The 13,191-nt window shown below is 34.1% G+C and overlaps 3 protein-coding genes across 3 annotated transcripts; 2 read left to right on the forward strand and 1 right to left on the reverse strand.

The window, feature by feature from the left end:
* Window positions 1-682: 682 nt before the first annotated feature.
* Window positions 683-3,307, forward strand: LOC123212063 (2-methyl-6-phytyl-1,4-hydroquinone methyltransferase, chloroplastic). Its single transcript, XM_044631098.1, has 3 exons — window positions 683-1,486; window positions 1,946-2,252; window positions 2,997-3,307. Exons 1-3 carry the CDS (start codon window positions 939-941, stop codon window positions 3,150-3,152), a joined length of 1,011 nt encoding a protein of 336 aa, XP_044487033.1. The 5' UTR covers window positions 683-938; the 3' UTR covers window positions 3,153-3,307.
* An 850-nt stretch (window positions 3,308-4,157) lies between these two features.
* Window positions 4,158-10,040, reverse strand: LOC123211845 (peptidyl-prolyl cis-trans isomerase CYP63). Its single transcript, XM_044630771.1, has 14 exons — window positions 9,891-10,040; window positions 8,906-8,999; window positions 8,730-8,784; window positions 8,500-8,588; window positions 8,292-8,316; window positions 8,124-8,162; window positions 7,916-8,033; window positions 7,326-7,480; window positions 6,877-7,219; window positions 6,686-6,780; window positions 5,832-6,051; window positions 5,394-5,720; window positions 5,221-5,301; window positions 4,158-4,649 (listed from the first exon to the last, which is right to left on the reverse strand). Exons 2-14 carry the CDS (start codon window positions 8,984-8,986, stop codon window positions 4,301-4,303), a joined length of 1,977 nt encoding a protein of 658 aa, XP_044486706.1. The 5' UTR covers window positions 8,987-8,999; window positions 9,891-10,040; the 3' UTR covers window positions 4,158-4,300.
* A 1,122-nt stretch (window positions 10,041-11,162) lies between these two features.
* Window positions 11,163-12,182, forward strand: LOC123212407 (calmodulin-like). Its single transcript, XM_044631529.1, has 4 exons — window positions 11,163-11,342; window positions 11,454-11,611; window positions 11,699-11,776; window positions 11,910-12,182. The coding sequence occupies exons 1-4, from the start codon at window positions 11,267-11,269 to the stop codon at window positions 12,039-12,041; spliced, it is 444 nt and encodes a 147-aa protein (XP_044487464.1). The 5' UTR covers window positions 11,163-11,266; the 3' UTR covers window positions 12,042-12,182.
* Window positions 12,183-13,191: the final 1,009 nt, after the last annotated feature.

Consider the following 13,191-nt stretch of genomic DNA (forward strand, 5'->3'; position numbering starts at 1 on the left):
GTAATCAAACATTACCCAAAGCAAACGCCCCCTAAAGGGTACATAATTTCCTCTATAGACTGACCAAAATGTGGTCCAAAGTTCTCAATAATTTTTTCAAATTTGCATAAAATTTTTGAACTAAAGTACGAGAGAGGACCATCAATTGTTCCACAATTTTCAACCAACCCCTAAATACTAACTAGGTATTAAAGTAAGTCTATAAAGTCATAAAAAGAGTAATATTATATGTGCATATTTTAGACACACAAATATATATATACTTATATATATTATCATAAGATTAAATTATTAATTCAAAATCATTCAATCATGTGATGACACATATAAATATATATATATTTGTATATCTAAAATAGATATATATAGTTTTATAGTTTATTTCTTCGTAACAAACTAATTTTTAACGAATTTTAAATTTTATTTTTTAGTTCACAGATTAGATTAAGGAATATCACTTGGTTAATAAAAATATTTATGTTTTAAAGCATAATATATATATATATATATATTCTGTGCCGAACATTCTCTGCTTCTTCGATGGGCCACACGTAGTGAATGAAGCCAATCGCAAGTAAGTCTAAAAGTGAGGTGGCAGGCGTTTTTGGTTTTGGTGGGCTCATTGCTCACGTTATTTATTTTTGTTTTCTTGTATTAATGGAGTTATGGTAATTTATCCTCTCCTTCCAGAACGGCAAAACCAGAACCACTACTTTTTGTAGAAGTAGACAACTCTCACACAAAACCCTCCTCTGTTTCTCTCTCAACTCACTTCACATAAGCCCTATTTTCTCTGACATTTGTACTCGTTGAGTTTCAATCCAGAACGCTAATATCTGTTAAACTGCAAGATTTTGCTGGAGGGTGTTTTCCAAGTGTCGCCAAATCACTGAAAATCTTGTCAAAATCTGAACTTTCTTTCGTGATATTTTCGTGTTATGGCATCTTCAATGCTGAATGGAGCCGAACACCTCACGCTTCTCAGAGGTATAAGCCCAAAGGGGTTAGGATTCTTGGGGTCTGATTTGCACGGGAGGGGTATTCCCAAGTTGGCTTTAATCTCCAAACCTAGGACCATAAAGTCATTGAAATGCAGTTTGTCAGAGTCTAGGCCGGCTTCGCAGCCCAGATTCATTCAACACAAAAAGGAGGCGTTTTGGTTTTATAGATTTCTGTCAATTGTGTATGACCATGTTATAAACCCTGGTCACTGGACTGAGGACATGAGAGATGATGCTCTTGAGCCTGCCGACCTCAGTGACAGGAATATGATAGTTGTTGATGTTGGTGGTGGCACTGGTTTTACCACTCTTGGAATTGTTAAACATGTGGATGCTAAGAATGTTACAATTCTTGATCAATCTCCACATCAGCTAGCTAAAGCTAAGCAGAAGGAGCCATTGAAGGACTGTAAGATTATTGAGGGCGATGCAGAAGACTTACCATTTCCTACCGATTATGCTGATAGATATGTATCTGCTGGGAGGTATATTTAAACTCTTTCAGTTGCTGATTTATCTGCTTTTCTTGTTTACTTGATATTTGTGAAATTGTCAAATATTTACAAGTTTTATTGTTCGTAGTTGGGATGTTGGATTGGTTATGCAGGATAGTTTAATTGGTCATTATTGAGAATTTTGTGGTTGTTCCTTCATGTCTGCGTATTATGTTTTCACAGTTGCTCTCAGAAATAATAAATTCAGAATGGTTTTATTTTCATTTAGTTTTAAAGCATGATTAAGAGTAGTCTTTGGATGTTTTTGTTAATATTTGTAAGAGTTAAGTCAATATTTATTTAGGAAATGCTTATGCATATATGTGTAGGTTCTGTATAATTCTGAAACTAAAATAACTTGGCTGACTTTCTAAGGTAGTTTACATTTGAGAGACAGATCAGCTCTTTTTTTAATGCCTCTTATTTGGTAAGTATGATTTTATCTTGCAGCATCGAGTATTGGCCAGACCCACAACGTGGCATCAAGGAAGCATATAGAGTCTTGAAACTAGGAGGGAAAGCCTGTTTAATTGGTCCAGTGTACCCAACATTTTGGTTGTCTCGCTTCTTTGCTGATGTTTGGATGTTGTTTCCAAAAGAGGAAGAATACATTGAATGGTTTGAAAAGGCTGGATTTAAGGATGTCCAACTGAAAAGAATTGGCCCAAAATGGTATCGTGGAGTTCGCCGGCATGGGTTAATCATGGGATGTTCTGTAACAGGTGTTAAGCCTGCATCTGGAGACTCCCCATTGCAGGTGATATGTTTGAACTTATTGCACTCTTTGTTTTTGGTTTACTTGTGTTTATTCTGTCAGCTTCACATCTCTCTGTTTAATGCAATAATATCTTATCTTCTTGTGATATGTTTATCACTTGGATGAAATTATAAAACTTAACTTCATTGTTGGCTTTAATAAAATCAGAACAGAAAAATTCCAGTCTTAGGTTGATAGTTTGACGCCCCAACAGATACAATGATTGATAGTTTCATAGAACTTATGTGTGTTTGTTTCATTTACTCCTCTTCAGGTTATGATTAGAACTATTCTGTGTTGCTCTTGACTTGGATTCATGATTGGCCATTTAAAACTCAACTTATTACTTGTTTCACAGATTTATTCTCTGTGATTAAGTAAGATATATTGTTGTATTTGATGGTTGTTAAAATGGTTTTAGGAATAGGAGTGGTGGCAATATTTCCTCTCACAAACTAATACAGAATCTACATTGTTTCAAATTCTGGTCTAAGAAAATTCTAGCACCATTCAGTACAACTGCAGTATTCTATACCTTGGGCTGACAGGCAAAAAAGGATCTATGTACTGACAAAGAAACTTTTGGAATAAACTTGATGCTTTCGGATACAATAGACTACTGGAGAAAGCAACTACATATATATATTTTTTTCTGATGTGAATGGTTGACTCCTATTCCCTGTTTCTAACAAACATGCAAATCCTCAATTTTCAACCTTTTTAATTTTATTCCTTTCATTGCAGCTTGGTCCAAAGGCAGAGGATGTATCAAAGCCTGTAAATCCTTTTGTATTCTCTCTGCGCTTCATATTGGGTGCCATGGCTGCTACATACTTTGTACTGGTTCCTATATACATGTGGCTCAAAGATCAAATTGTTCCCAAGGGCCAACCAATCTGAGAGACGGGGATGAGGGTTTTGTGCTTCTCATGATACACTTTCAGTTTGTGGATGTTTCTTCAATTTCCTGTTTAATAATCAGCAGTTGCATGTCATTTTATATTTGTTAAACAGATGGAAGTCGTAGCATCTTAAATTACTTCTTACTTTTTGAAGGCATTGGGCAAATTCTGTTGATAAGGAATTGAATTGACGTAAATGGTTCAACGAACCCTTCAATTCCTTTTTAGGTGACCTTCAAATTCACTGGGTCTCACCCCACGGAATTTGCCTGTATAGCGTGGCGAATAATTCACAGAATTTCAATTATGGTTTACGGTGGGATTCTGAAATCGCAAAACATCATTTTGCGTTGAGATACAAGGTCTATGACTCTGTCTCTGACTATGTAGGTGTGTATTTTTCAGGAGTAATGTTATGTGTACCTATTTTTAATACACAATTCATATATATAGTGATGTGTCATCATGTAATTAAGTGATTTTAAAACATGTGTTATCATAAGATAAAAAAATATCCAATCATATGATAACATTTCATCTGTGTATATAAAATATGTATAAAAAACAGGTACACATAGTTTTATTGATATATATATATATATATATATATATATATATATATATATATATACACATAAAATATTATTATATAATTAAGTGATTTTAAATTAAGAATAAATGAATACCTAATAACATGATATATATAATTTATATATTTGATTATATGTTTAAAGGTATGTTCATACAATCTTGCTCAATTGTTATCTTTATCTATCTATTCGAGAAAATTAATAAAGATCCTCACCTGAGATCACTAGACCCAACATACACACACACACACACACACACAAAAATAAAAATAAAAAGTCATCTCTAACGTTATGTTGCAACATACAAAATGCATCAGCAGCAGTCCCAGAATCGAAATCGAAATTTTGAGATGTTTCCATTGTCAGCTAAGTTCTCTGCTAACCTGCCTCAAATTTTATGAATTGAACTCATATAACAATGCCAAACATAAATTTACTCTCATAAATTAAACTCAAATTCACGGCACATGTAAGTTTCAGATAAGTTTTATCAGAACATGCAGTCCACGAGTACATGACCAATAAGCCACTCAACTACCTATTTCAGAAAAGAGATCTAATCTGCATAGGAAACCAACCCCCTTTGTCCAGACGGTGAGCTTGACGCAGACTTGCTGGGAGATGCAGAAGAAATTCTATTTCGATTCTTTGCTGATGAGGTCTCAGGAGATTTAGAATGAGAAGAGCTTCTGGATGAGGACCTAAATCTTTTTTTGACAGGAGACCGCCCTTCTTCAATTTTGGGACCTAGACGAGATTTCAATCCCTCACTAATGGATGGCCGCTTATCTCTTGGACTAGGACTACGTATTGGACTCCGGCTTTCTTTGCGGTACCTGTAACGACCACGATAACTATCTGGACTATGAGAAATGCTCCTACTTCGGGTTCTCCTGCGGTTGTACCTGTGAAGAAAGTAAAATACATTAGTTGCTTCTATAATTGGAACCCAGCTGTGACTCAGCTTAACAGATCAAATCACACAACCGAGAAGAAACAGGGAATGGTTATAACGAAGAACATATATTTCTAGAAGAAGTTTTCCGTCGAATCTAAGGACAAACTGGTAGATCATTCTACCATATTTGGTTTATTGTAATCAACAACTTCTGAATTTGTGTGTGATAGTCCCAGACATTTATTACAGAATTTAGAACTCTCAAGTACACATCTGACTCTATCTCGGATGAAATTGATTTATGGTAGATGATTGAACTTCACTCCAATATGTAGAACTGATTGTTGGTGAAGCATCAAAATTTTTTATCAAAATTTTTTTCTTACAAGATTCACATATGTAAATCCAATGATTCAAAATAGTCTTTTAACTTTTCATGAAAATTAAAACTAAAGGTACTCTCTACAGAAGTGCATAACAAATTGCAAAGAAATACTTAAGAATGCTAGATAAAAGTGATAAGACTGATAAGAAATTCACATGATAACCAGCGTAAACAAAAAAATCTGAGAGGAAACCTGGGAGGACTCTGGCCTCTTTCTGGGCTTCTGTAATATCTACGTGGAGAGCGTTCAGAGTAACTTCTGAGAGTAGAATACCTGCAAAAAAGACAGAACAAAATATACAATAAAAAAATGGAAAGTTCAGAGGCATGTTGGCATAAATCATGGGACATCAAACCGTGATTTACCTATCTCTATTCCTTTCAAAGTTTCTTCCACCATATTGGAAGGATCTAGAAGGTGAACGCTCTGGAGTACGGTACCGACGTGCAAAAGAGTAGCGTTCAGTAAAGCCACGACCTTTTCTAATGCGCTTTGGAGCACCATCTGGAGTTGGGCTTTGTGACAAATCCCGGCCACGGTTAGAAGCAGAAGGGTCAGGGGCTTTATGGCCAGGACTCTGATCACTGGTCTTCTTGCGAGGACTTCTTCCATCATTCCTGACTTTAGGACTCAAGCTGGGGCTACTCCTAGATCTGTTGTTTGACCTTCTTTTGGGGCTTGGACTTATACTCCTGTCAATCATATAGATAAAAAAAATGTTATGAATGCAACAAGAATCCAGCATGTCTATGGAAAACAACATGAAAACGTTCAGGAAGAAATGAACAATTAAAGAGTAAAACCTGGATTTGCTTGTATTATCTGCATAGGAATGTCGATCAACAGTTCTAACCAGCTTTGCTTCAGTGCCATGCCCATTATTTTGAAGCTTCTCAATCTTTAAAGATAATTCACCTTCTTCATGTGACAAGTTGTCCTCCGTTGCCTTCAACTCATGATTCCTTTGCTGTTCTTTGACAGCCCCTTTTCCTGAGGGAGGGGTCAGGGATTTCTTACTGACATCTGTAAGATCACAATAAATTACTGGTTTAGTATCAAAGTGATGCAGGACCTCCTATGGATCTACATACCTATTTGACATAGATACAAAACCTTGGGATTTCTTTGCCCTTTTTAATTGTTATTGTTTTCATTTTATAAATGGTTTTAGTGTCATTATTTCACTTTCCTTTTCTCACAAGAATAAAAGACTTCCTAGTATAGAATGATTTCCTTAACTTATGGTTGGTACCAAAATTTCTAGGACATTCTGATAGAGTGATTATCTAGGTTTATTTTGATTTAAAGACTATATATTCATAGTGATTTTATACCAGGTGAGGCTAACGCTTAGCCTATAAATAAAGCCTAATCTCATAGTTGAATACAGTTTATTTATGAAATGAAGTTCTTCCTCTCTAATTCTCTCTCACAATCCCTCTGCTTTCTATTTGACACTTGCTTGTGACTCGTTCATGATTCCTATCACAATGTGTCTAAAATTTGATGCCATTCATTCAAGACACTAGTCTCACTTGCCAGCAAGCACTATTCAAGCTCTCAATATATCAATCCAGACTACGACAACAGAAGATAATAATGCAAGAATAGAACAGAATGGCATGCACATGTGGCAATTCTGCAGGTATTGAGTTACCCTTTTTGCGAGCTGAACCACTACGACCAGCTCTTTTGTCATGAGAACTGCTGCTAGCACTCTCACTCTCAGAATCACTCGAACTGTCTGAACTCCTGCAAACACATTATCAACAAATATAAGAGAGAATAAATAAACACAAAATTAGTGGCACAAAATTCATCTGAACTCAAGATAAACCTAAATCAGACCATTTAGATCTGCGTCGTGATCGTTGGTCACGCCGGCTTCTCTTCTTCACCCTCCGTGCATCCTTCCTTCTTCTCCCACGTTCTCGCTTATCTCTTTTTCCTGATTTACTTTTCCTATGCCCTCCAATACTAGCAGAACTAGAATCAGACAGTGAAGAATCTGATTCTGAAGCTGATGATGAATCAGATATTGATGAGTAAGAATCAGAATCAGAGTCAGATGAAGAGTATCTCCTCTTTCTTTTCTTTTTTCTTTCCTTCAAAGAATTTTTGTGCCTTTCAGCAGCTTCTCCATCAGAACTATCCTCCTCTGAAGAGATGCTCCTTGATTTTTTCTTTTTAGCTGAAAGAAAACCATATTCTAAAATTAATTTACTGAAATAAGACATGATGCACAGCAACTGAATAATGACTGTTTGTTATGCTATCAACAATCCACATAGAATTACCTTTCTTTTTACCATCCTGAATTTTACTTTCAGAAAATTCACCACAGTCAATGATTTTTACAAGCCGGGCAGGTTTCCCATCTGCTGTTCCTAACTGTTCAATTTTCTTAACTATGTCCAATCCCCTTACCACCTTTCCAAAAACAACATGTTTCCTGTCAGAAGACAAATACATGAGAATGTGATAAGCTAAAATAGACAAAGTGCCATTCTGAGAAGCTTTGACGTTTTAAAGGATGGTGAATAGAAGAAAAGAGAAAACAAGTGGGAGAAAATTAGATGCCGAGGAAACAATGGCCCGGCCTGACTTTTTCATTTATTTTTCACTTTGTTTCAGTATTTATTCACTGAATCAACTAAGAAATATCACTCAATTGGTTTGTAGTTAACTATTATGAAAGTAGGCCTTTTTGCTTCTTAAAATTATTTTTTATCTTCAGGGCCTGGTTGGGCTTCAAGTCCAGTGGGAGCAGCATGGACCTGACTCAGCCTCACAGTGAGCCAACCCAATTTATACCTTCAATTAGAAATATAGTGAATGAAAATGTAACATATGTGAATAAAAAATCATAAAACAAAAAGATAAATACCCATCAAGATGGGGTTGCCGTTTGAAGGTTATAAAGAACTGAGATCCATTTGTGTTCACACCACTATTTGCCATAGAGAGAAAACCGGGTCCATCATGCCCCAGTTTAAAATTCTCATCTGCAGAGGAAATGTAAACCTCTTTCATTAATCAAGAATGTAATCCAGTATGCTACATGCATGCACAATATTCATTCATAGAAAACCCACCAGCAAACTTCCCTCCATAAATGCTCTCTCCACCAGTGCCTGCAAACCAATCAAAGGTTGTTCCTTACAAGTCTGGGCATAAATATATAAGTCAAACATAGAATCTTCATTCAATCCATAAAATGAATTCCCACCCTCTAGATACTATATGGGAATAAGAGAGCATACCATTTCCCTTAGAAAAGTCACCACCCTGCACAGAAGATTGAATAATCAGAGAAAGATATCTTTGAGCATAATAACTATGCGTGATGCGATTACAATCCCCCCCAAACTAGAGAATAAAATAAATCCAATTCTGTTGATGGACAAGCACCCCTTTAAAAAATTCCTTGATCATGAAAATGGTTCATACAAAGAAAAAAGAACAACATACTTGCGCCATAAAACCTTTAATTATTCGATGAAATATCGATCCTTTATAGTGCAGAGGCTTGCCAGTAGATTTTCCAACGCCCTTCTCACCTAAAATGGATCACCACAACATTAGTTCAACCAAAAACAACATTTTTCGCACATACCAACTGATAAAATTAAACTTTAAATTACATAGATACAAAGATAATACCGCCCTTAAAGAAGCAACATTTAGTTAATCATACATACCTGTACATAGTGCCCGAAAATTCTCTGCTGTCTTAGGGACAACATCAGCAAAAAGCTACTCATTCAAACAAAATTTGTCAGTACACATCCTAACAGTAAACTAAAACACTTCAAAAAATGGTTGAAAAAGTAAAGTATAATGTAAACAACATTTTGGTTTTTGAAATTTGAATTACCTCCATGACAATTTTTTCCACAGGATCCCCATCAACTGATAAATCAAAGAAAACAAGAGGATTCCTCCTTTTCTTACTCATTTCTGCACACTTACTGAAATAAGATTCAAAGTTAGTCATGTTTAGTCAAGCCATATACAAATGTAATTCCCCTTATAATATATAGGCAAGGTCAAGGTCGAAGCTGTCATGCACTTCATGTATCCATTCTATCCAGATGTTTGTCAAAAAGTAACAAGCAAATATTTGTCTAGGAATCCTGCATATTAATTCAGTTCTAAGACCATAAAAGAAAACTGACAGACATTGTGACTTCAAACTATCATTGATGTTTGCCACCAAATCAATTAGTATATTGGCAATGAATTTTAAAATGCCACCAAGTAATATCATCTAAAATACAAAGGAAAAACTAGGCATTCAAATGTTAACAGAAAAACCGTAGCTTGTGTATGATACAAAAGTTCAAATAGTGCAAAATGTTATTTTCATATTTCACAAGAAATTTCATTGACCTTGCAAATCAGCTAAACCAGAAATTCATTCTTCTACTGCTACACATAAGCACAAAAATGAAAAGACATACATGATCATTTCGATTGAAATGCATGAAAGTTTTCATTTTTATCCCTAACTTCCTTTTTAAGGCATAAATCTACAAAGATACAGCCAATCTGCACAATAAGTATGAGGCTGGTTCAAAATGTAGCTAAATATCGGAACTTTTATAACTCGATTGCGTGCAAACCATTCGTAACAGTGTCTACAAAACCTTAAACCCTAAACCCTAGTTCTATGTTTTTTTTCATTTGTGCTCTATTTCAGTACAAGAACTTCATTTGCATCAAATTCACCAATTTTTCACAGATGCCATCCAAAAATTACAGATATACTACGAATATCAAATGAATCGCAGAGCTTATGAGTCAAAAGCGTAAAGGTCGAAACCAAACGACCCAAAGCAAAAACGACAGGGCGAGTGTACCTTAACCCCAAAATCGGACCGAGCTAACTCGGATTAGAACTCGGGTATCAAAACGGCAGAGAAAATTACTGCCTTCAAATGCTCGTTACTTGGTTTTGAGTGAGAGGCTTTCCCTACATTAGATGATTGAGCAGGAATCCTTTATATCGCGAAACACAATGTCACAGCAGATCTGCACCCTAAATTTGATCCACGTGTCGCATCCTTGTGAACCAAGACTTTTTTAATAATTTATTAAAATATAAAATTTCCAATTGAATTTATTATAATTTCTTTCCAAGGCGAAAAGCCTTACTCTCTCGCCCAAAGTTTGTCGAAGCCCAAAGTATTCAAAAACGCAGACTATTATCTACCAAGCGTATAATTAAGTAGGTTAAATTAATTTTAAGAATAAAAATTATTATTTAATTAATAATATATTAAAAATAATAAAATTTTAATCTAATTTTTAATTTAAAAAATTAACATCTTTTTCTATAACTAAATTTTAAAATATTACATTTTTTCTTTTTTTAGATTTTTATTTTCTGACAAATTCCCTCCGATCCTCTCTTTTTATGATTTCCCCCTCTTTTTTTACGTCTTCAGACTCTGATAAAATGCAAATCATCTTCAGGATAAAATAATCATTCTTTCTTTTAATGAAATTATGTATATAATTATTAATTTGTATAATAAATTATTATACCATTAACCCATTTTAAATTATTAATAATGTAATACTACGTATCATAGTTAATATATAAAGAAATACACATTTTTGATGCTCTTGTTATTTATTTAGGTGGAAAAGAACTAATCAAACATTAACCCTGGGTTGAATATATATATATTTAAAGAATAATTTGTTGTGTCTTTTAAGATTATGTTCATCATTCATAAGAATTTCAAGGCTGTGACGGTGTGGACATTTTCTTTTTGGTGGAGAAGCCAAAGAGAGGAAACGGAAATAACTAAAACGCGCTAAGAGAAACGGCTAGCAAATTAATAGGTATTTCTTTGGTTTTACATTCTGGGGTTAGGAATGGTGGTGGGTCTGGGTTTTGCCATTTTCATAAGCAAATTCAAACTCCAGTTGACTCTTTAGGCTTCAGCTATTGAGATTGCCATGCAAAGTGTGTACAAAGGTGGAAAATTCCTCCAAGTAGTATAAACGTACGACTAAAAGAAATTTCTAGAAAGTTTCAGCCTTTGAATAATGAAATTTCGTCTCAACCGCGTCAGGCTAATTCTATTTTTAAGAATAAAAAATGATTCTACCTCCCCAGGATCAGTTTGTCATATCTATATTGCTTTCTTCCCGGGATCATTCTCTCAAAATCTTCCCCACTCTCTAGCTTATCGTCCTCAGTTACACTAAAGCTCCAGCAGCTAGCATGGCGGATTTCCTGAGAGAAGAACAACTTGCTGAGTTCCAGGAGGCCTTTCGTATGATTGACAAAGACTCAGATGGTGTGTGTTCTTCTTTCTTCTTCTATATTAATTCATTTAACTTGTGCCTGAATGGTCTGTTTGATTTATATATAATTGGATTTGATCTCAAAATTCATTAATTTTATGTAGGTTTTATCAAGGTGGCTGAACTTGCTGCAGTGATCCAGTCACTGGAAGGACATCCGTCCAAGCAAGAAGTTGAAGAAATGATTAGAGAAGTTGAATTTGACGAAAACGGAAACATAGATATGGCAGAGTTCTTGAATATCATGGGAAGAAAAATGAAGGTATTCTTTTACATAAATATGCATAGTCTGGACAAACTAATATCAGCATGGAACTTTTAAAACTCAAAATCTGTGTTTGTTTTCCAGGAAAATGTTGCAGAAGAGGTGAAAGAAGCTTTTAAAGTATTTGACAGAGATCAAGATGGATTTATATCAGCTAATGAGGTAAACAAATGATCATCGCAAAGCTTTCTTTCTTACACTTGTATGACCAAGACTCTGATGTGAAACTTTTCCCAACTACTTGGGAAAATTCCAGTGATTCACTAACCAAATAGGATTGACTGTGGATTTGCAGCTGAGAAATGTGATGATACATATGGGGGAGAGATTAACAATGGAAGAAGCTGAACTGATGATAAGACATGCTGATTTAGACGGTGATGGTCTCCTCAGCCAGGAGGAATTTTTGAGGATGATGATACTGTAATTTAATAACTACAATCACATTTGCTTAATTTACTTGTCGCAAGTATGATATATTGGCTTGCCTTGTTATGTGTATAAAATATAATGGTAGGTTCAAATATTGATTCTGTCTGCTTATCATCGACATGATTTTCCCAGTTAATTATGTGCATGAATTTGTTTGTTTTGTATCACTAAAAAGAAAATTTGGTTCGAGAGAGAAGATATAAATTATTGTGGAAAATCAAATCAGATGTTACAGAAAGACAGCAAATTAAATTAATTTATTATTTCCAATTTGACCTACAATCAATGTTGTCAACCATGATTGTTCCTGTAATGATTATTCTCAAAAAGGCCCAGGCGAAAAGGTCGGCCCCTGGTGGGTAACTCAGGTAGGTCGAAACATAGGGAGGGCTAACAGAGTTTAATAAAATTAAGTATATTTACTTTAAATATATAAATAAAATTTAATATATATTATATATAATAATATATTTATATATTAAAAATAGGTATATATAGTATTATTTTATTTAAACTCAAATAAAAAGATTTGAATATATTATATTATATTATATATTAAAATTTTAATTTTTTATATTATGTATAATATCGTATATTAAAGAATATTATTTTAAAAATAAAATAATAAAAATTAACTTATGCATACCAACATTAAATTTAATTTTCAGATGTTAAGAAGTACCATTCATTGAAAATTCAATAAAGACATAAAAAAATGTCTAAATAACATAAAACTCTTATGTAGATGATGATGCATGTAACATAATACAAATCAATTCATATATAAATTAAAATTCATGAAGTGACTAGAAATGTTTGAAACTTGAATCTTTAGCCCCTTTCAAACTTAAGTTATTCCACCTTAATTTGGCCATAGAGAGTGCACCTTCTGAATTTGAATTTTGATGACACGACATATGTCCTACTTAACTTACTTATCTCAAGAAAAGTTTCGATCTCATTTAGTCATATTGGGAAGCACTGAGATCTTACAATTATGATGATTTTATCTCAATTATTTAGTATACATTCGAGATCTTATATTATTATGTCTCTTTATGTATAATACATGTAAAAACATTTTAAAACATTATATGTCATTTGCAGACGTTTTCTTAAATGTCAATTGATCTAGATTAGAATAA

Source organism: Mangifera indica, chromosome 3 (assembly GCF_011075055.1).
Source record: "Mangifera indica cultivar Alphonso chromosome 3, CATAS_Mindica_2.1, whole genome shotgun sequence".
In the NCBI taxonomy this organism is placed as follows: Eukaryota; Viridiplantae; Streptophyta; class Magnoliopsida; order Sapindales; family Anacardiaceae; genus Mangifera; species Mangifera indica.